At 46.8% G+C, this 23,527-nt stretch overlaps 1 protein-coding gene across 4 annotated transcripts in view; it reads right to left on the bottom strand.

Moving 5' to 3' along the window:
- Window positions 1-23,527, bottom strand: part of LOC138472257 (alkaline phosphatase, tissue-nonspecific isozyme-like) — a 472,404-nt gene that overhangs the window by 140,665 nt on the left and 308,212 nt on the right. For all 4 annotated transcript variants that reach the window (XM_069610359.1, XM_069610357.1, XM_069610360.1 and 1 more), the window contains exons 6-7: window positions 9,526-9,701; window positions 1,232-1,375 (exon numbers count right to left, since the gene is read on the bottom strand). In XM_069610359.1, coding sequence (XP_069466460.1) covers window positions 1,232-1,375; window positions 9,526-9,701 — 320 coding nt within the window. The remainder of the gene's footprint in view (window positions 1-1,231; window positions 1,376-9,525; window positions 9,702-23,527) is intronic.

Raw genomic sequence — 23,527 nt, 5'->3', positions numbered from 1 at the left:
GGTTGGTTTGGCTAACACCTCTAGTCCTAATTGTGTGTAGTGGTCCCGGAGGGTACTGCCTGCAATTCTGCCTAACACTGTCTTGGCTGACGGTCTTCCTCGTTAGTCTGACCAATCATCTCTGCCTGAGTCGCTCTCTCACACACGACCCGCATGTGCTGTATATGGACATTCAAACTGCCCAGATTTTACAAAGACTCATGCACATCTCCTTAGTCAAAGGCACCCTAAGGAGCGCAGTCTATAACCACGTCAGTCATACTGCCATTCGCTTCCGTCATTGGCCAGGAGGGTATTTAACTTACTACGGCATTAGTTCTGCTTACTCGCAAGTGAGCCCTGAAGGGCGCTCACCATCAAGTAGGATGCACCATGGAACATGAACCCAGGAATGTATATTCTGCCAAATACATTTTTGCAATTGCTTTTCTCACACACATGCTCCTCTCTAGGGAAGTCAGCCTGGCATGCGCAGGAAGTGTCTGGTATTGGGGTGCAATTTAAGGAATGGAGTTAATGAAGAGTACTTGCTATCTACAAGCTCCCTAGCATTTGCGGGAAGCATTTGTGTAACCTTAAGTCAAAACCCCCAAATGCACAACTAAATCGCTAAATTGTTGCCAATGATCACGTGGTCTATCATTGTTGTGCGGCAGGGTGCCACTCATTGGTGCAGAATGGTGACACCCCACAATTTCATGACATGTCAACCTACGGTTTCATCGGCTGGGATACCACAATCCAGGCCACTGTTGCAGTGTATTATTGATATTTTATTTCTATCACGCTCGTACACAAGTGTTTCAGAGCGCAACAAGGCAAGGGAGGGAAACAGGGGAGAACAAAACACAATTCTACTATGCCCAGTGACATTGAGAACGCGTAAATGTACATGTGAGAGGGGGAGGGGAAAAGTGCATAGAAGGTGGAGAAGTGGAGAGAGTGGACCAAAGGAGAAACGGATAAATAATAAATAAATAAATAAATAATAAAGGGAACAAACAGTGGTAGTGCAACCAGCAATTGGCAAGTGCTGGGTTTAAGGCAGCAGACAGGGTAGGTCTGATAAGTGCAGGAAGAAAAAAGGGGGGGGACTGTATGGGCACAGATACAGACCCCAGTGCAAGGCGTGGCCTGCAGGCAGTGCGCAGTATTACTGTGAAAAACGTAGCCTGAAAGAATTCTAGACCCTGGTATAGCCCTCCACCCCTCCAATCCCAGTCACCAGTACCTTGCCTTTGTCTTTTTTTTCTTTCCAAACATTGATGAGGTTCACGCCATCCAATCGGGTGCCGTTAGCTTTCTCGTCCGTGGGGTACTCCTCGTCCGAGTGGTTCTTTGGGTACATGTACTTGCGACCGCCTCCCATGATGACCTAAGTGAGGGAGAGCAAACAGAGCTAATGATTCAGCAGCAATGGGAGTTCTTCACCTCTACCAGCCACATATCGAAACTCCTAGGAACCTCAACTATTCCATAACCATGCCTGTCACACTCCTGTATGCGAGCCACTCGCTGGCAAATACACCTGGGTTTGGAAAGCTTGTGATGACAAAATGCACCCTCATTGCAAGCATATATGCACATCTGGGGGCAGATTACAGAATCTTTGCACCGGTGCAAGTGCAGTGTTTTCACGGTATTAGCACTAGGGCAAAATGTGACCTATTTTTAAAAACATTGGGACACAGTAAAAAATCATTGCACCTCGACAAGTGCAGTTTGGTATATTAAAAGCACCAGGGAAACAATTACCCTAGTGCAAAAAAGATGCATTTTCACTAAATGTGTGCAGCAGCGCAAAGTTTGCCCTAGTGCTAATAGGGAATGGCATTAGCACTACGGCAAACTTTGCCCTGATGCAAAAAATGCATCAAAAATTTACCTTTTTAGCACTAGGGCAATTTTAGCCCTGGTGCTTTCAATATGCCAAACTGCACTTGTCGAGGCGCAATGGTTTTTTACTGTGTCCCAGTGTTTTTAAAAATAGGGCACATTTTGCCCTAGTGCTAACACCATGCAAATTTTGCAATTGCACTGGTGCAAAGTTTCTGTAATCTGGCCCCTGTAGTCGTACAGAAAGTGTGCCTTTATTTTCAGATTAAACCGAGGCGCAGAGACATGACATTTTATTTGACAAATACACAATTGCTACAGTAAAGACCAGTCCAGAGTGTGACGAGGAAATCAGTGATTCGTAACTAAGGTGCAGTGGTTCACACCTCTGTGCCAACGGGGGTTGTCTCATGGTTTGGGGGGTGAGAGGGGGAGGGGGTCATTCTGACATTCTCTTTAGGAGGTGAGCAGATATCAGCCAGCTTTGCTTGTGAGGCTGGAGCATCACAGCCGAGGTGGTGCTGCAATTACCAAAGTCCTTTCGGGGTGGGCATGCTCCTTCCGGTCTATATAGCTTGTAGCTTCCCTCTAGAGTGGCTAATCAAATCATCCAATTGGGGTCTACCTCAATTTATTTGGCAGAACCCTGAATCGCCCAAATTTCTGCTATGGTCTGGATAGTATTCTGAACTTGACACATTTAAGCAATTCAGGGAATTATCTGGGTAACCCAATGTGCCCGTCTCTATAAGGAGCTTGCTGCTTGAGCTCTTCAGCTGTCACTGCGAATCTTTTAAAGAGGAAGAAGAGCGATTTCAGTTGCTGCTCATTTTTGAGCTGGAGCTTTTTACTTTTACCCCGCTGAAGCGGTCGCCATTCTGAGTGCATCCTTGAAACTTCAGTTTGTGCTGCAACCATCTAGTCCCAGCAGAAGACATGCAGAGCCCTCCCCTTTGTTCACCAACTGAAGACCACATGCCGCCGCCCGATTGTGGCGTCTTCCACTTGACAAATCCCACTTTTTTCAGGTGCTGGACATCTCCTGCGGTGACCTGCCCAGTCAAAGTCTGCATCTCTTCTTGCCAAGGGTGTCCAGCTGTCCAGTCAGAAGAATGTACCACCGGAGTCTGAAACATCTCGACCAGACACATCACAGAAGTAAGAGGACCCACTAGATCTAGGAAGCTCTGAAGTGGTCCCTGGTAGAATCAGAGTAAGTTATACTACCTACTCCGCCTCCTGCCATAGGGTTACATGGGCATAAAGTCCAGTCCCTAGCCCTCCCTTGCCTGAATAAGATTTGTGGTGGTCTGGTGAAGGAAACCCTACACCCCCTTGGCCTTCCCTAGCATGGTGGGACTGAGAGAGACACTTACCTGAACTTTTCCTGATTTCTGGAACTCTTAAACGCAACCACTGACATTGCACAATTCCAATAGTAATCCTATCTGAACAGTATAGCTCTTGGAATTGATGACATTTGCATACCGGGCCCCATTTCATACCAGGCTTGGACTTGCTAAGGATAAGGATAGGGATCTAATTTTGGGATTGCATAAAGAAATCACGGGTACGATCCTGATCAGAATGCGCTAAAGCCTTTGTAAATTATCAACAGCGGGAGGCCACATGCTCCAATCCCATAGGCCACCGTGGGAGCCTATAAAATGCAATACACAGTGAAAATGAGCTGGGTATTGGGTATCAGCGCTCTTCCCAAACAAATGATCTGATATGGTAAGATCATTGATCTATCCAGCGCACAGTGAAAGACTGGGCATCCTACCGCATTTTACTCATTTTTCGGCACTATCAGACTGCGCTTGGTATATAAGGGGCATGTTTTCAGAAGAGTATGATTTACATTCTGTCAGCAGTACACAGTTTGGTACTTCCCAATCCGTGGATGATTCACCAATTAACCTCAAAGGATAAAAATGTTGAGTATCTTAAATTTTACTATCTGTGTCTCTGTTTTGTTCTTCCGGCTCCTGCAATACCTCTCTTGGAACACATTTCAATGGATATGTAATCATGTTAATAGCGATTTAATGTTGTGGTTTATGTATGCGGCCTATTATTTGTGGGTTAATCATAATCAAATTTTCTTTGCTATTGTTTTCATATCTCCTTGGTACCATTTGTATTTATGTTTTTCTCATATATGTACTGGAATATGTCAAATGTGTGTAATGTCAGCCTTGAGGACTACCCAGAGGGTCGAAACACGCGTCAGCTTAAGAACTTGTCTTTGGGACACCAATAAAATAATTCAAATTTGTACACAATGCGCTTGATAGATCAATGAACTTACCATATCAGATCATTTGTTTGGGAAGAGTGGGGATACCCAATAACCAACTCCTTTTCACACATTTTAGGATTGCTCATAAGTGCTTCACTACATTGTTCAACATTGTTCTGTTTGAGTACTTACCTGTATCTATTGGTTTTGTATAAACTATTTGTTTGACAACACAGTTACTGAAACAATTGCTTAGGACTATGCTGTAGATCAACTCTCGAAAACATAAAGTGAAGGGGTTCTACTTAGACCCACATACAATAGTGAATGTATATATGCATTTTGATAATAGTTTAGTAACAATGCACACCTGAAGTTTTCATATGTTTAGAGTGTTCAAATGTCTAATAAATAATTGTAAATTTGTACACTTCTCTGTCTAACTGGGCTGATTGGAGTGCTCTGTGGATTTCATTGTAGCCCTAGACCACACACCCCTCCCAAGTCCAAGCCTTCTGCCCGGGTCCAAGCCTTAACCCTCTGCTACCCTACCTTGACTGGGTTTGGTTTGACTTCAATGTCTTTCTTGTTCACCATAATAGGTTGGCCTCTCAGAGTCCACTCCCAGGGTTGGTTCTGAGAATCCATTTTACAGGTTGACTGAACCCGCACCCATGCGCATCTTGGTCGAGTGGAGCAGCTGATGCACAGGAGCACTTTGTATTAGCACACTGTGGACAAAGGGGAAAATTGTGGGGAAGATATCGTTTGCAGGGTCTTGCAGTTGAGGCCAGGTGCAAGATCACACAGCACAACACTAGCAAATTTCAAGTTATGTATAGCAATAATCAACAACGAATCCCGAAGTCCTCAAAGCCAGTAGTCAAACGTTGGAGGGGGAGATGAAAGCATGGACATGTTGCTGCTGCAGTTGTTGGGGTTTTACTAGTAATGGGTGGCAGCATAGTGCAGCAACAAGTAAAGCAGAAGTAGCACATCAACTACGGCTATAAGTGGTCCAAGCATTGAGACAAGTGTTAGTACTTCTAATGTCATCATTGTCTTGGATGTGTCTGACACTTCACTACTTCTAGTCCAAACCACACCTTCCTGGATATCAAAGTGGGGCTAAAGTGGGAATGTATCCTATGCTCCCGGGTTGCAACCATGTAGGTCTATGGAACACCTACTGCTCCCCCCCCAATCCCCCATTGTTATGCCTCTTTAGTCTGTGAATCAGATCATGGGAATAATTATGGTTTTGAATCTGGTGAGGGTTGTGCGTTGTTTTATCGAAGTGAATTGCTTCATGGTAATTAACAGACAAAATCGAAATGAATTAACATTAAGTAATTTCCTTCGATAAAACAATGGCAATAGCTCACCTTTTCTCAAGAGAAGGCAAAGATAAAGGTATGAGAACACCAACAGAGTCCAACCCAAGCTTCAGCAGTGATCCAAAAGTACTGACTGAGGAGCAAGCAAATTCTAAAATAGTGCTTGCCAGCACAATTACTTGCATACAGAGTGCAGATATTACACAACACATGTGTTTCTCTCTACACTGTTTGCAACACCTAATCACAGACCCGTAGTGTCAGTGGGTTAGATAGTCGCAAAGCAACGGCAGAACATACTGGGGTGTCACAGCAACCTCTGACACACATTCACCTTGCAGAGCACCATGTTTCCTCTCTTCCTGCCTTTGCCCAACAGCCAATGCCACCTACTGCCGCTACTATGGGTCCAAAGGACATACTTTACGTGGAATTATTTTGCTCATGGTCAAAATCTCCATATCTTGCACACTGATTTAAAAAGTGTTCCATGGGTAGTGTTATGAATCTGATGATGTCATCACTCCTTTCCCTGGGGTAGCCTCACCCTGTGCGGCCAGAGGACGGCAGCCGCTACAATATCCTGACCCGTGTGGCGGCTACATGAGGGAGGACCACCTGGGGGGAGGCGACTCTTGAGGGAATGACATGACATCATTAGGGAAATGTACATACCCTCCATTGCCCTTAGCAGATGTTCCCTCCATTCTGCATGCCTTAATAGCATACTGTAAGACTCTTCCTCAACCCCTTGCCAGACCTACTGTTAGTATTCCTCAACCTAACAAACAGGTGAATACATCAACTACTGAGCCGAGAAAAAGGGAAAGAACAATAAAGATCACTAAGACCGGTAAGCCTACACAGCCGACTGTTGGAGGTTATTCAAACTTGCCGAAAACTTAAAAAGCAGTGCAGCTTACAGCAAGAGGAGTCAGCTGCAGACGTGGAGCTGATGCCGACCAGTACGCAGAGTAGAGGGACGCCACGGGAGACAGTGTCCCAGCTGATCCAGGTGGCAGAAGAGAAAACCGAAGTGCAGTGGACTCGCTGCACGAGAGCGCAAGGCAGCGGGAACTGAAAGACACAGCAAAGGCAAAGCAGTTCACAGGACGCATGCTGAGCCAGCAACCAGAAGGAAATCAAGCAGAGAGGCGCAGAGAACACTACAAGCACCCAATAAGCCTAGGGAAGTCAGGTGGTTTACCGGGTGGCTAAACAGTGTGCGCCGCTTCGTGGAAGTAAGATGAGAGTCACGCAAAGAGGTTTATCTACTTGTAAGCTATGCCACAAAGGGGTCATGGGATGTTGAAGTGTGAGAAAGAACCTGGCAGGAGAATATACCAGGTGACCTGCGACTCTGAGACTTGTAGCCAAGTTGAAATACATAGGAAGTCACATGACTTAAGATTTTGAACTATTTGAAACATAGGGAGAAACCAGGGGAAGTGAGTTATTCCCCTGGAACTGTGAAGGATTTTAATTACTCTTTGTTGGACCTTTTTGTTGTTGTGAAACCTGGAGAAGAAGCCATCCCCTGGAACAGTGAACATTGTCCACTCGCCGTAGCCAGGGACCAATCGGCATAGTTCATCAATGCTTGGCACTGTGCCCTACGGTTGCCCCAGAGGCAGGAGATGTACTAAGCCCATAGCAAAATACTCAAAGCAGTAATCAATGCTATAGTAGTAGAAGCCGGACAATGGGTATGCTGCTAGCCAATCTCAGAGAGGCATTAGAGTGCAGCCTGAAATATCAATGAAACCATTGCAGGGAGTCCCGTTAACTCCTCATCCTGATCTGTGGAGTAGCATAGGTTCACTCTTCCCCCAGAGACGACGTTAGAGAGATTTATCATTTTTATGCTTCATCCCCTCTCCTAGTAAGACCCCCAGCACTTTGTGCTGGATTTCTTTACCTTTTTCTTGCTATCCTGCATGAGGGGAGCCTTTTTCCCCCTCATTCATTCTTATTTGTTTTGACTTTTGGAACACTGTTCTCTCTGTTCTAACTTTCTTATGGAGTTTGCTTTCCTCCATATCTCTTTAAAGGCATCTGTGTTTAACTTGTGCAGCACACAGCACCTTATGTGCAGTGTTGCTGGGAAACCTTTGGGTTCTCCTTTGAGATTATTTTACCATCCTCAAGTAACTACAGCGTCCATTCATCACCACTAAGATGCCAGCAGGTCTCTAACCCCCACCCAACCGGTCCAGAGTCAGCTCCAAACCGCTCACCCGACCCCCCACACCTCCGCATTCCATGATAATCAAGGGACTCTCCTGGCCCAACACTAATCAAATATCCATAAAAGATCTAAGCATTCGTGACTGTTTTTCTCCCAGCATAAAATTGATCCTTTGTAACACGAGGTACAGGGAGGGATAAATTAAAGATTAAACCAAGGGTGGAGACATTGAGTGCGGGAGGTGCGGTATCAAAGCCCTGAATGAATGGGTCAGCATGACTGTATTTTACCCTCCCTTCCCCCTGGCACCAACTCCCCAAGCTGCCCAGGTGCACACCACAGTGAAATAGGAAGTAGGATTAGCATGTTTGGATTAAAAGCAACATTGTAATTGAGTGCCTTGACCTTCACCGCAAAGATGAGCCCAGCGGACCCACGTGGATCCTGATCGACGGGGAAGAGACAATTGTATCCTGGCATCCCCTATGGAGCAGGCCCATGTGTAGGCTCCCACCAATCAGTGGCACCAGTTTGTACTGTATGTGATGACACTATTTGGCTTTTTAGGCTTCTGTTTGTAGTAGGAGAACCAGAGTGTTCTTGAGCAACATAGTCCTTTGCTGATATTCTGTACAATTAAACCTTGTTATCCTTGCAAGCTATCGCTTGGCCTATTTCTCTAGAGGGTTGTATTCACTCTGTAGTGTGCGTTAAAGGGGACTTGCCTTTAATAGTTTCCCAAATCAAAGGGCTACCCTTTTTTAGCACTGGAATTAATGTTGCTATTTGCCAAGACATAGGCATTTTTCCTTCCTCTAAAACCTTATCAAATAGGATCTTTAATAGGGTAGACCAGAAGTCAGGATTTTGGCTTAGCACAACATTTGCAAGGCCATTAGGGCCCTGGTGCCATTGAAGAGTTCAGTTTACTGATCATCACTCTAATGTTGTCTTCATCTTTTTCCAAGGGCCAGTCATGTTGTCCTGCTTCCAAGTGCACAATAGGAGCCATCACAAGTGATGTACAATGGATCCTAAGGAATACTACCCATTGATCTACCTAGCTGGGTATTATTTTATTTTGTGCAAGTCAAAGATTGAGAAATGAACCTGCTGTATGACAAGAGCTGGGAATCATGTAATCAAGAGTTGGAATTGCAGATTGGTCTCAAATCACAGCTCAAAATTGCCAGTCGCTAAATCTTTCAAAATTGTCAGTCCTTAAAAGTTGCCAGAATACAAAAATCTCACTCATATGTTTCAACTGGCAGCAATGCGGATTCATATATAATACGTGAATATTAGCACATTGCACACCTAAAAGTCTTTATTTATTGGTTCACCAGTGGCAACCACACTTGAACACCACAGCCTTCTCCTAATCCAGCATGTGTTTGGATGCATGAACCTTCCTATTCACTCCCAATTGTCTATGCTATGTTATATGCATCTTCCCCGACCAGTCTGTCGCCTGTATCCATGCTTCAGCAGTCAAACTTTCTCGGAGGCTGCAAATCTGACTTCTGTTCTTCTGCTGGGATATGTGGACCTTTTTCATATGGACACAGGTCTGTGCCCTGACCGTATATTGTTTAAATGTGTCCTGTTCTGATGCTAGAACACAAGTGGCTAATGTGGGCTTCCCTATTGTTCAGATTCCAGCATGGATGAAGGGGATCAGTTGAGTCCAAGGGCATTCCAGTACCTACTTTGATATCAGTCTGGGGAGGATATCAAGTTAAGGGCTGTGATTGAAATGGTTGGAGGTGGGGGGGGGGGGAGCTGGCAAACAGATTCTCAGATCCCTTAATTACCTTGGCTTGGGGAGGGCCCCCCAAAGGTTGCCTAGGCCACAGCCACCAAAAAACCCTTAAGATGGACATGCCACTAAAGGAAAATAATAAATCCTGCGGCCATACCTCAATGTCTGGAATGTTCTCCATCAGCTGCCGGGCAATGTCCTTGCAGCCCATCTTGACTGCTTCCGCAGGCATTTCACCATCGCCAAACCAATCCCTGCTAACACAGTGGGCATATGAAGCACTAGGGGTGGCATGGTTGACTCTTGTGGTGGTCACCACCCCCACAGATTTGCCTGCAAGAGAACAGATGGAATTGTCATGAGTACATATTTGTAAATTGTGTTCCTTTTCTATGTACCCCCCACCCTTGAGCACCCACATTTTGCATAATCCAAAACCTCCACCACTGCCCCTCTCTGGCATATGTGCACATATCCTCACCACTGTTTGTGGGTGAAATCTGAATGGGGAAAATGAAACTGGATAAATGTTCTTCGAACATCTACTATCTTTGGTTGTAAAACATGGCCTTACCATTGTTGAGGCAATAGAACAGGAAATGTGCCTCTTTAATCACAAGAAAAATGGCATATAAACAGTCCAGAGGATGTGCTTCTATTAGATGGCCAATTTTGGGAAATGTTTAGGTCACCTCATTCACAGAGGGGGCATGAGGATGTGGGCCAGCACAAATCCCATGGTAGCCAGCCACCTTGCATACATTACTGCTGGGAGAAGGTATGACAGGATCTCAGCACCCACGTAGGTGCTGGGAAATCATCACAAGGACAGACCATCAACTTCTTCCTCACATTTTGTAAGCACGAATCTGTGGATTCAGGATGCACTTTCAAATGTGAGAAAAGACCACTTGCTGTTCTCGATTTGCGCACTTGAGCACAGAAGACAAAGGTGTCTCAATATGCCCAGCTTGGAAGGGGATTGGTAGATTAATGCATGGCCGAATTGGTCAAATCCGATTTGATCGCAGTATCTTTATCGAAATTGACTGAAAATATATGTGGGCGGGGGAATCGTGAATAGGTGGTTGTTGAGTGGTTGCGTGGGGTCTCCCCTCCATATATTTGCCGCCAATTCGAGAAAAGAAAAACTCTACCAATTCGGAGTTGAGCAAATAGTTTCGATGTGATCTACCTAAACCCTAGGAAGCGCTCTTTCTGACGTCCTTTGTGAATGGAGTGCATGTTTACCAGCGCAAATAAAGATGTGCTACTGCGTCCATTTATTTGCGGTACAAAAACCTTTGGAAATCGGGGCCAATGATTCATCAGTAATTACAGAAAGCCATTTCTCTCGACCTTAATTTTTATTCTGCAAAGCCTTACAGCAGAACGGGACGTAGAGACAGAACAAAATAAAATTGTTTTTAATACTGGACCAGTCACCACCAACGTGATGCAATTCCAGAGAACCACACACATATTCATATAAGTACTCTTAAAAGCCAGGTTAGTGGAGAATTCCCAGTTGCAGTGCTTAATTTGTGGGGGTGTTTGGCAGGGCTCAGCCCTGGCACTTATTTCTGAGCTCCATTGCTTGGTGTCTCAGACTCAGTGTGATTATGATTTGCTGTTTTGATACCTTTATTATTTTAACTGCCAGTCACATAATAAACACCTTTAGAATCAGAGCAAAATGTAAATGATGATTGTATTTAAAAGACATACTTAAACAAGTGTCTCACGTCAAGACACAACGAGTATGTTATTTCCTGTGTATGTTTGTAAATCACACATCTGCCGTGTGAGTACATCCATCAACCACAATAAGCCGGTGGGAGTTGCAGCTTTAACCCCATATATGTTGACAGCATGGGGAGCAGCCATGGGTGGTAGAAACAGTGGGCAGGGAGCTGCTCATCCTGATATGTTATGGGCGTGTTATAAAATATTTGAGCCCCAGCACTTTGTTTATGAAATGATATGATGTAATATAATAGGTTATTTATAACACGCTTAATACCCAGAGGTTTCTAAGCGCGGACCCGGGGATCAAACTTTTGTTGCTCCGTGTCGTCTTGCTTCCTAGGCGAGCACGTTGCCCCCGAGCTATCCTCTCGAGACCTGCAAGGCACTGCCCAGTTGGCAAATGTTCCCCAAAGGTATAACCAGGACGTCAATAGGCAGAGCTCTGGTTATGGAGAAAAGGCAGAAGTCTGTTTTCTACACCACAGGTGCAGGAAAGGGTGCAACCCACCAAGCGGATACCATGGGACATCCAGCCCGTCCAGTGAGGAGGACAAGGGACAACCCAAAACAGACATTTAGCAGTCCAAAGATGAAGCTGGAGCTTAGGGCCCTCACCAGTATTGCCAAATCTGGTCCTAATATTTCAGCAGAACATCTTTGCAGCAAAATCCTCCAGCAATGCAGCTAAGTAAACCTAGAAAAATCCAGCAGACTTGTGGAGTGTCCAGGGTCTCCCCAAGACATACATTCACTCATGTGCTGTCCTATGTGTGACCTCAAATCACACAAAAGGCAAACACACAAATGTTTTGGCAGCCTCTCAGTGAAGTTGTGCATGAAAACCAGCAACCACTCAGGTCTACTCACACAGATTGTACATACCTGGGATGCACCAGCTAGATGTCTGCATTACTGGGTTTTAGCAGAGTATAACATACTGCTTACCCATTTCTAGGCATCCTCTGCATGAGAGAGCCCGACCAGAACCAGCAGGGTTGGAGCATCCCTATTGTGGACAAAGGAGTACTGCAGTAGGCATAAGGAGTTGCCTAGTAAGGGAGCAAGGTCCCTTACACCTTCAAACCTTTATATCATCCTTGCTAAAGACATGAGCTGGACTCATGCCTCCGATGTCTACTTGGCACAATTGTCCTTGGCTGAAAGGAACTCACATACTGCATTTTCTAAAATCAGCCTTGCTTCCTTGACATACGGTGTGTTTTCAGGGTCAACTTTGCTTATGCGCTGAAGGCACAGGACTGTTTCTTTCAGTCATTAATAAAAATACACTTCTAATTATCTGCTGTTCGTTTTTTTACTGAAAAGTGAGTCTGAATTGTCACAGTGCACCACCTTTTGATGGGTGGCAGTTTCAGTGAAAATGCTACATTTATTTCCCAGCCAGTAATGTGATGTGCTTTTAAAAGCTGCACATGGATTACTTTTTTGTTTTAGCCTTCTCTGGATTTCCACTGCAGAAAGACACTCGCATAGTTGTTTTTGTGCCAGTGTTTAAAAATCCTGTTTTTATGTGAAAGGGACCTTTGAATTTCTTCTGCCTTTATGAACCAAAAATGCTGGTTTTCCTTTGGTAATGACAGGTAGGCCTTTTTCACATGGCCCTTCAGTTCTGATAGTGTGGGGCCTTTCATTACACCCCACACCGGTTCACCCTACTGCCACCTGTTAACCTAACAGCTCAGGGAAGTGGTTTGAATGGGGGTGGTTTATATGAAAATGATTACCACATTAACCCAGAAACCACCTAAAGTATGCATACTCTCTGTGGTATCCTAGGCCTGAGTGAGGGAGCGAGCGCAGGTCGCGGCAATAACAGGCCGACACGGAGAGGTGCTGTAAACTTCCTTCTTTATTCGTGCCTCAACATTAACTAACTCACCCCGCCCCTCCCGCGTCACTTCCCTTCTTTTCCCGCCCGGGTCCCTCCCGCCCCCGTCATCCAGGATACGTCAACATGACATCTCCCCCCTTTTTAAACCATTACCACACTCATCGCAACAGGCGATGATCTGGCAAGTCTCTATTCCATTTCCTCGATCCACCGGCGAGGTCTGGTCCGGACTCGCTGTGGTCGTGTCAGCTCAGCCCGGGGTGACGATCTGCTCACAGTTGTCTCGGCTTCTGGATCTTGATCCGATTAGTCGGCATCCCACGGATCCTCTCCTTGTTGATCACTGTATTCTTCCTCTGGTGGGGCCTGTACCCTGCCGCTCAGGCGTCTTGTTCCGGGCGGTGGGAGTTCCTTGAAGTGGAACGAGTTCCGGGTTATCGCTCCCGTGGAGCCTTGTGCAGTGATCATCGACCCCTTCCTCTGGGTAACGAGAAGAGGCTCTTCCCGAAATGCAGGCGTGTGCTTATGAGTCGAGGGTTGTCGAACGGCCACCACATCTCCTATGGTTATTTGGGATGTCTGGGCTCTTCGGCGGGCGTCGGTATATTCTTTCATTCTGTTCTTTGCTGCTTCATCCCGCTCTCGGACTTCCGCATCCATCGCCGGGCGTGGTGCACTTGTCTCTGCTTGGGGAATGCGGGTTTGAGGGTTGCGCCCAAACATGAGTTCAGCAGGGGTCTTCCCTGTGGTGCTATGGGGCGTTCCCCGGTAGTCCCGCAGTAGCTGGTTGAGTACCTGTTCATATGGTTGTTCCGTGAGGCGAGCAATTTGCAAGGCCCGCTTGAGATTTGCCATGAATCGTTCGATCATCCCGTTTGCTTGCGGCCACAGCGGGGTCACCTTCCGATGTCGGAACCCCAAGTATTCCGCAAACCGGGCAAATTGATGTCCACAGAACGGGGCCCCGTTGTCGGTCTTGAGTACTTTGGGCACTCCGTAGGCAGAGAACATGTGGTCCAGTGCTGGGACGACGTGATGCACGGCCGTGGACGAGATCATCTGTACTTCTGGATATCGGGAGTACTCATCCATCACTGCAAGGACATACTTCCCCCCCTCGATGGGTCCAAAGAAGTCGGCGGCCACCGCTTCCCATATGTTCTGCGGAAGTTCGGACATTTGCAATGGCTCCGGATGTCGGTTTGGGGTGATGATGCAGCAGGTGGGGCATGTTCTCAGGGCGGCCTCCACTCGGGCATCCATTCGTGGAAACTACACCTTTTGGCGCAGCATGCGCTGTGTGGAGACAATGCCTCGGTGGGTCTCGTGTGCCAGGTTGATGACCTTCTCTCGCAGGGTTGCTGGGATCACCAGCTTGCAGTCCTTGAGTAGTAGTTGGTCTTCTGATACAGCCAACTCTTCTTTCACGAGGAGAAGTCGTTCCACGTCTTCCCATGTCTGGCCCCCTGCCGCTTTTCCTCTCTCTTTAGCCCTTCTCCATTGTCCGGATGTGAGGCCTTCACATATGATGCGGCATGCAGGGTCGTTTTTAGTTTCTCTTGCCAGTTCTTCTGTGTTAACCCCCTCCGGCGTGGTTTGATGAACCAGGTATCTGAGGTAGCGGTCCGCCACCGACGGCTCAGGTCTGCTCTCGTCCCTCGGTCTCCTCGACAGGAAGTCAGCCGGGTTTTCACCCTTCCCTGGTCTGTGAATGATGTTGAAAGCGTAATCCTGCAGGCGCAGTCCCCACCGGGCGATCCTCGGGGGCATCTTGGCTTGGGGATTGCCATAGAGAAACAGGAGCGCCTGGTGATCGGTGACCACCTGAAATGGCTTTCCATACAGGAATAAGTGGAAGTGTTCACATGCCCACACCACCGCTAGTCCTTCTTTTTCAGCCTGGGAGTAGGCTCGTTCAGTGGCGGATAAGCTGCGGCTGGCATAGGCAACCACGTGTCTCTGTTGTGGGTCTTTGGGATCAACTTGAGCCAGGATGGCCCCTAATCCCACTGGACTGGCGTCCACTGTTAGTTCTGTTCTCCGGTTGGGGTCGTAGTAGGCCATGTTTTCCGCCTTCGCAACCCTCTCCCTGATGGTTTCGAAAGCTTCTTGACATGCACCAGTCCACTCGAATTTCTCGTTCTGGTGTGTAAGTTTCTGCAAGGGTTCACTGACCGAGGCAAAATCCTTGATGTACCTGCTGCAGTAGCTGGCTAGGCCTAGAAACGAGCGAAGTTCTGACACATTGAGTGGTGCAGCTGTGTCATTCAGGGCTGAGATTTTGTCCGGATCTGGGGTCATCCCCACCTCTGAGAACACGTGGCCAAAGAATTTTAGCGTGCTCTTCCGGAACTCGCACTTGTCCTTGTTGAGTGTGAGGTTTGCATCGTGTAGAGCTTTACACACCTTCATGAGGGTTTCATCATGGTTCTTTATGTCCGTCCCAAACACCAGAATGTCATCCGAGTAGTTGAGGCAGTTAGGGATGTGCTTTATGATGTTATGAACCTCAGCTTGGAAGATCTCTGTGGCTGACGACACCCCAAAGCTCAGCCTTTTGTATCTGAATAACCCAACGTGGGTGACGAATGTGGTTATGTTGCGACTCTCGGGGTGTAAGACCAGCTGATGGTAACCTTTCTGGAGGTCTAGTTTTGAGAAAACCTTAGCTCCGTTTAGCAGATGTATCATGTCCGTTATGCGTGGCGCAGGGTATCTTTCCCTGCGGATTGCTTGGTTGGGACGTCTCATGTCGACGCACAACCTGATGGTTTCAGATCCCTTCTTAGGGACGGGGACGATGGGAGAAACCCAGGTGGTTGCTCCCGAGGCCTTCTCAATGATGTCCTGTTCCAGCAATTTCTTCAGCTCATCCTCCACCTTTTGTTGGATGTTGACACGGATCCCTCGGTAGGGCTGGGCCACCTGGCGTATGGAGTCGTCTATGTGTAATTTTACTTGTCGGTTCTTGAGTTTTCCAACCCCTCTGAATATTTTTGGGTACAAGTTGTTGATCATGTCAATCGGGTCGATGTACTTGTGAACCATGATGTTGTATAGGATGTGTATCAGGCCCATATCTGCGGCGGCCTTGAAACTCAGGACACATCCGCTGTCCGTTTCGGTGGCCAGGACGTGGATTGGGACTTTCATCTCTTGGCCCTTGTATCGGCATAGCCCACTGAACTTTCCTACGCACTTGAGGGGAGTTTTCGCGCCATAGGCGTAGATATCAACGGTGGCTGGCTGGAGCTTTGGTTTAGGGGTTAGTTCGGCGTACACCTGTTCACTCACCACGTTGACGGTGGCGCCAGTATCGATGAGGAATTCCGTTGGTCTTTCCTGCAGCTTGATGATGAGGGTGGGGCTATGAGCGGTGGCTGTGGGATTTCCTAACGCGTAAACGTACGCCTTCCTTTTATGATCACTCCCGGAAGAGCTAGGGTCTGATTCTGTGGGGGATTGTTCGACTAGATAGCGAACGTGGCGTCTTGATCTTCTTTCGGGTTTGGCCCGTGTCACGAATCTTCTCCTTTCTCTCCGCTTTTGGCGGTCGTCGCCGGAGTCCTTCTCTCTCTGGTCACTTCCGGGTTGACTTGGAGGGTTGGAGATGTTACTTTGGGTCGAGTGGGTGCTCGGTGTTCCCCCATATCGATTCCTCGAGCGAGTGGTGCAGTCTTGGGGCCTCTCTCTCCCTCGATCCCTGAACAGTCTGCACACCGCTTTGAAATGGCCTTCTTCACCGCATATGGAGCAGCGTTGTCCTACAGCCGGGCATGTCCCTTCGTGGGGATATTCGAATCCACATTTGTAGCAGAATAGTTCCTCTGTCCTTTTCTCCAGATGTAGTTGTTCAAATTTTCGCCCTATGGTGTGCTCCCGAAACTTTCTACTTGACAGTCAATGGCTCTTTCGACCCTGGCCAGTGCCAGTATTTCCTCTAACGTGCAGGACTTTTGGAGCAATTTCCTGCGGAATGTTTGGGACTCGCACCCTGATATTATTTGCGATCTGAGGGCTTCAGTGTTCGAATAGTTTGCGAAGTCACAGTGTTTGAGTTTGGTGCGGAGTCGCATTACATACGCGTCCATGGTCTGCCCTTTTGCCTGCTTTGTGATGTGGAACAGGTGCCTTTCATAATCGACATTGGTGTGAGGCGCGAAGTATGCTGCTAGGGCGTCCTTTAGTTTTTGTATGGAGTCTATGGAGTCCTGGGGCATCTCGTCTATGATGTCTCGGGTGGCGGAGCCGACCGCTAGCTTTAGGAGGCACACTTGCCTTGCATCCGCCACTGGCCCCGTGGCCCCCATGTACAGGTCAAAGTCTCGAATCCATTTGGTCCACCTGGGGCCCATGTTGCTCGTGTCCGTCACGTCAAAGGCTCCAGGCATCTGGGCGGCCAGTGTGTCCGGCAGTTGGTAGGGCACGTGATCTGGCATTTGGTCTACGGGTGCTGGGGGCCCATTTCCTGCAGCTCCCGCACCTTGGTTTGCATCCTGATTAGACATGGCGCTGGGAGCGTGGCTTCCTTACGCGGGATTCCGCTGTCGTGGTGTGATGGCCGCCTTAGGAGGCACGAGCACCATCGATGAGCACCACGCCTGTTGAAGCGCTCTGGCGTGGGCCTGGCCCCCTGTGCTTGAGCCGGCACCGTATCCTGCCGCGTATTACTACGCGCACGTGCGCTCGCCTGCTTCTCCGTGCTCACCGTCGCGGCCCGGATCTTCTCTCCGTCCTGTCTGTCAGGTTCCTGTCAGGTTCCGCGACGCCCCAACACTGCAGCGACACCCCTCGCTTCTGGGCTGCTGTGGGCGTCGGTCGGCGGGCGTTCTCGTCGCTGTTGCGTGCCGATGCACGGCGCTCGTCTCCGGTGACCCTGCTTCTCAGCATCCCATCCTCGTCGCCATTGTGGTATCCTAGGCCTGAGTGAGGGAGCGAGCGCAGGTCGCGGCAATAACAGGCCGACACGGAGAGGTGCTGTAAACTTCCTTCTTTATTCGTGCCTCAACATTAACTAACTCACCCCGCCCCTCCCGCGTCACTTCCCTTCTTTTCCCGCCCGGGTCCCTCCCGCCCCCGTCGTCCAGGATACGTCAACATGACACTCTCCAAAATGGACCAGGGATCCTCAAAGATTTCCAGGGAGGGCCCAGTGACTGTTCAGCAGTGTCAGAGTTGTATTCTCACCATTAAATCTTCATACTGAAAGCCACCCTAACTTATCTTAAGAGTCATGAACTTAACCCTACTATAGATCTGGGGCTGAATGACCTTCAAGGCTGTTCTTTATAGTCATTGGCACTTACATTGTTGGCTGAAGGACTCACTCCCTGCTCCTCTGTGCTGTGTGGCAGCCTTAATGCAACATACAAGACCCATACAAACTAAAAGCATAGCATTCTGTGGTATAGTCATAACACATGTAACCCACAGCACCGAAATACTGAGCTGTGCAGCAACTGCACTCTCAGACAACATACTGTCAGAATATTACACTATTTCCCCCTCTTTCGTGTGTGCCACACTAGCAACATATCAATAGTATGTTGTAGAGATAAATCTCATTTTTTTATATTAAAGTTGTGTGCAAAAAGACATAAATCCAACATTTAGAGAAATTAAGACATCAAAATGGTTTGCTAAAACAGAACAATCAGACAAAAAAATATATTTACAACACACAGTGCCAAAAAAACGTTTTTTGGGACAATCTCCAAATTGCGTGTGTGTAACAAACCCGACTCCTATTAGGATCTGCCAAGAAATTCACATATTGCAGTGTACATATTCAAGTCAACATTTGTGGAAAACACATAGAACAATGGTAGGTACACAAAATGTCTTTTTGCACACAACTTTAATATAAAAAAATGAGATTTATCTCTACAACATACTATTGAAGAGTGATTCCTTCCTTAGCAATGCAGAGTTTGATAATACATGTGGAGGTGTTGTTCTCAGCATCCTTGGACCTATTCATTTGTATCTTTTGTTTTCCTTGCATTGAATTTATGACAGCAGTTAAATCTCACCAGCAGATAAGCAGATCACTGTCTTATTAAAGACATATTAAGCATACGTTTTGCGGTGCACTACGGAAGTGAGTTGTCATAATCTGACACGCACTGGCAAATCCCTTTCAATAGAACATCAGAAGAGCCATACACGTTTCTCTGTTTCCAATTTTGTATGAAACATTCATTTTCTGTCTGCCTACGCCCCAACATATGCAACCACCGTTCTATCCTCGTGTCCCCTCTTCATTGATGTTATTTTCTGTTTAAGATTATGTCAATTAAAATTCCTGACAAATCCCATTCATAGTGCCCCCCAGCACTGAGGCTCACTGGACTGCGCCCAGAAGACTCCCCTCCCCGTCCTTCCCCTTTTTCTCTGTTCTGCTTCCTTATCCTCTCAGGTCCTTTTCTTTCTAGACAGACTGCGTCTTGATGGCCTTTATTTATGCAAAGCTGGCCCTTTAAGCAGGACCGCTCCCATATTTGTCTATTATGGCAGAACTACGAGGGCGGATGAATTACTAAACCAAACCTATGAAATAACCGTTGAATCATTAGTTATGGTCCCTGGAACTGTGACCTCGGCATCAATGGCCTCCAGTGAGGTCATAGCTCATGCTGCAGCCACATGATGGTGGCGTGACTTAGTGGGCGGAAAAGGGAAGAGAAGAAGAAAGACAAAACAGCAAGTAAGGAAGGTTCTATGTGAAAAATGTCCCTGTCCTGTCTCCTAATGCATTGGGCCTGGGGCGATGTGAGGGGAGGGGAGAAGTGCAAGATGTATATTGGCTCCAGGGCCAGAAGACATGGTACATAAATAAATGAACGGAGCAGTGAAGAGAACTGCGCTTTATTATTTGCCCCGACCAAATGCCGAGCGCAGTAAAATCATTGCACGTATGCGTGTAGGAACGCGCTCTGATTGGGCACAGTCCAGCATGACGAGTCGGCACACGCCGGGAGTGAACTGTGTCCTCCCCAGGACACAACAGACCCCATGAAAATGTAGTCAGCAAAAAGTAGTTCAGACAAATGTAGTTATTCAGTACAAGCAATTGAAAGTGTGAAAATGTTGCCAGTAATTAGGTCGCCAAAAAAGCAATTTTTAAATACAAGTAAAGTACAAGGCTGTAACCCTAAATCTGGCCCAAACCTCTAACAAAACCTCCACAATCATTCTCACTCCCTCACTAAACCTTCCACTAACTCTAATTACAACTCATATTATACCGTGAACTCATACAGAACACTAACCGTTCAGCGCGCTAAAGCATTTTATTTGCATGAGACTCAATACAAAATAAATAGAAAATGAACAGTGAACCTATCTCCAACCCCATCACCAGTTCGCCAGAGAGTACATACCCCTTACCCTATTTGAAACCCTTGCTCTAATACTAACTTTAACCTTTCACTAACTGCAACTCCACCACTTAACCTAATGCTTACTTTACCCTAACCACGGATTTTACCCTAACCGATATCCTACACCAAAATCACCAGCCATGTTCAACCTCCCTATCCCTTTCTTTAACATTTACCCAAACCATTACTCTATTAGCCCTATCCTTGCAATAACCCCTACACTACCACTAACGCTGACACTTAATCTACCCTAACGACTAACCAAACCCCAACTTCTTTACTGCAACGCCTATTCTTACCCCAACCCCTATCCTAACCCTAAACCAGGCAATCACAAGCCCACTAAAACCTCCTTACCCCTAACAATTACCTTAGCAGCACTACATTTTTTGCTACTTTTCAGCTGCATGAATTGACAACTTTTTTTGCTTGGCCACGTTTTCACTGCAGAGGCATTTTCACCACGACTTTCACCGACTACATTTTTGTTGGGCTACATTTTCAAAAGATACCGAAAGGAAGAGGTATAAAGATGTGAAGAAAGGAGGATGGGAGGGAGGCCATAAGAGGAATAGAAGAGAAAGGAGAATGGATGATGGATGGATGCCATGGAAACCTAGGACGCACGGCAAGGAAAAGGGCTATGGATGGAAAATGGAAGAGGAAGGATGGATGGAAAAGGGGGATGGAAAACAGGGATGTATGGATGGAAGGACAGACGGATGATGGAGAGCTGGAAAAGGGAGATGGAAGAATGAAAATGAGGAAGGATGGACAGATGCAAAAGAGGGATGGATAATGGAAAAGGGGGATGGACGTATGGAAAAGGGGGATGGATAATGGAAAACAGGAATGGATGGCCAGATTGACAGATGGAAAAAGGGGATGGAAGGAGGAATGTAAAGGTCAATGGATGGACGGACAGATGGAAAAGGAGGATGGGTGGACGGGTGGACAGACTGAAAATAAGGATGAAAAACATGATGAAATGGGGAATGGACGGAAGGCCAGATGGATGGAAAAGGAGGGTGGATGGAAGGCAGGAAGGATGGACGGAAGGCAGGAAGGATGGAGAGATGTAAAAGCAGGATGGATGGAAATGGGGGGATGGATGGAAAAGAGGGATGGACAGATGACAATAGGGAATGACCGATGGAAAACTGGTATGATGGACAGATGAAAAGATGGAAAAAGGAGGTACATGGAAGGAAAAGGGAGATGAATGGAAGGGAAAGGGTGAGTTGATGGCTGGACGGACTGAGCTGAGGACCCCAGCAATGTCCACCTTTCTAACAAGAGGTCCATACCTAGAACAATGGGGGGGTGGGGATTGCCTCATCATCACACGTCTGCTTTGCCCAGTTCGCAAGAGTAGTATACAACCACCACTTGTAGATCTAGTGACCTTAACAAGACCCACGTCAGCCACGGCTCTGAAGTAACAAAGCATGTATTAGGAAAGGTTTCTCTCTTGGCAACCTTCTCTCCATAGTTTCTATAGATCCCCAATCTTTTTTCTTAGTTTTTTTTAAACTGTTCTGACTCTGAGGGGAGGTAAAGCCTTCAGCTTCAAATCCTCAGCCTTTTGCTAATTTATTATGGGGAAACAGATCAGTCCTTCAGACTATCAGTACTGGGAAACTGTGTTTCCCTTTTATCTTTTGGTAACCTTTTCGCATCGAACGCAACATATTACAATGCAGTGCAATGAGGATACTTTTGTACCACCCTAGACTTTTCTATTTGGGATTTTTGGTTACATTATATGTGCCTAATGACCAGTTCATTTTACAATGTTTGTGTTATTTCTAGTGTGCACATTTGCGTTCACCGCGTATGACTACTAAATGTAGCCAGTTCCCTAAAATGGCCACGCCGTGAGATTTCGTTTGTTCTTAGGCCAGATTGTTGTTTGGTCTTTGCGCATTGCAAGGTCTAGAAATTCTTTACCATTGGTGGACTTGAACTTATTTACAGGCTGGATTTTGGATAAGAAGACTCTTGCAGCCTAATTCGTCAGATCAGCATTGGAGCAAAGAATCCCTTGTAGATGAAAAGCAAACTGAACAAGACTCCTGAAAAGGCCTGGCACCCCTTCCCGAATCCGGCCCAGTGAAGTCCTGTTGGACTACCTGATTAACAAAGGTCCTGTGCAGCGATTCAACCCCTGGACCAGTAAGACCAACCAATCGCAACGTGTTCGAGGATCCAACAATTCTGAGCCTTCAGAAGTGTCCCTGGACCAACCTATGGACTGTCCAGCTCTGCAGTGGGCAACCTCGCTACAACTGTCACGGTTCCCAATTAGCACCCAGAACTTTGGTGGTCATTTTGTAGTAGAAGTCACCTTCTTGCCGAATTTCAACATCCCAGCCTCAAGGGATCCTGTCCTGGAAGGACTTCTACAACCACGAGTGGAAGGACGCCTGCCGCCATCTGTATGAGGTGGCTGACGCTGGAACTCACCTTTCCCCATCCTTGAAGTGTCATGAAGAGGGTTTACATCAGTGAATCTTGTTTTCCTCCATCGTCAAAGGTTGCACTCTGCTCCTGGACCCGACCGGAAAAATCCTTGCACCCGCCACTTCTGGGCACCCCTCACTGGAACCAATGGCAGGAAAACCAACCTCGAGTGACCCCCCCCAAGTCAGCCCATAAAATCATATGGGAAAATTTGAGTCAGGGGGTAAGGAAACACAAAGCATTTGTCTACCCCTGTCCTCCATAGGATAACATTGACAGCAAATCTCTTTGCATCATTCCATGGCACCGCTTTTTGGTTGTCGAACCTGGGTAATACAATCTGAAAGAGAACACATTTTACTTACCTGACAACTTTGTTACATCTCTTATTTTGAGCAATCACCAACACAAGTAACTTATCTGCTACAGATACATTTTGGAAAGAAGAATTATGGATCCTCTGACTTTTGGGCCTAAAGCCCCATTCTTCTTAGGGATTGACTGCTGAAGTTAATTAATATCACCTCTGACTTGGTTCCATCTTTACTGCATCATTTTACTTACCTCCTGTGCCGATTTAAGTCAATGCATTTGAAGAAACTATGATGAATGTGTATATGTTTATTATTGGGTATTGTGCGATAGTATCACATAGTTGTTTGAATTTTTTCAGTGTGTCTAAGGCCTGGAATTAATTTGTATTTGTATTCATT

The sequence above is a fragment of the Ambystoma mexicanum genome, chromosome 8, assembly GCF_040938575.1.
Source record: "Ambystoma mexicanum isolate Mex_15411 chromosome 8, UKY_AmexF1_1, whole genome shotgun sequence".
NCBI lineage: Eukaryota > Metazoa > Chordata > Amphibia > Caudata > Ambystomatidae > Ambystoma > Ambystoma mexicanum.
This window is presented reverse-complemented; position numbering and strand designations above follow the sequence as displayed.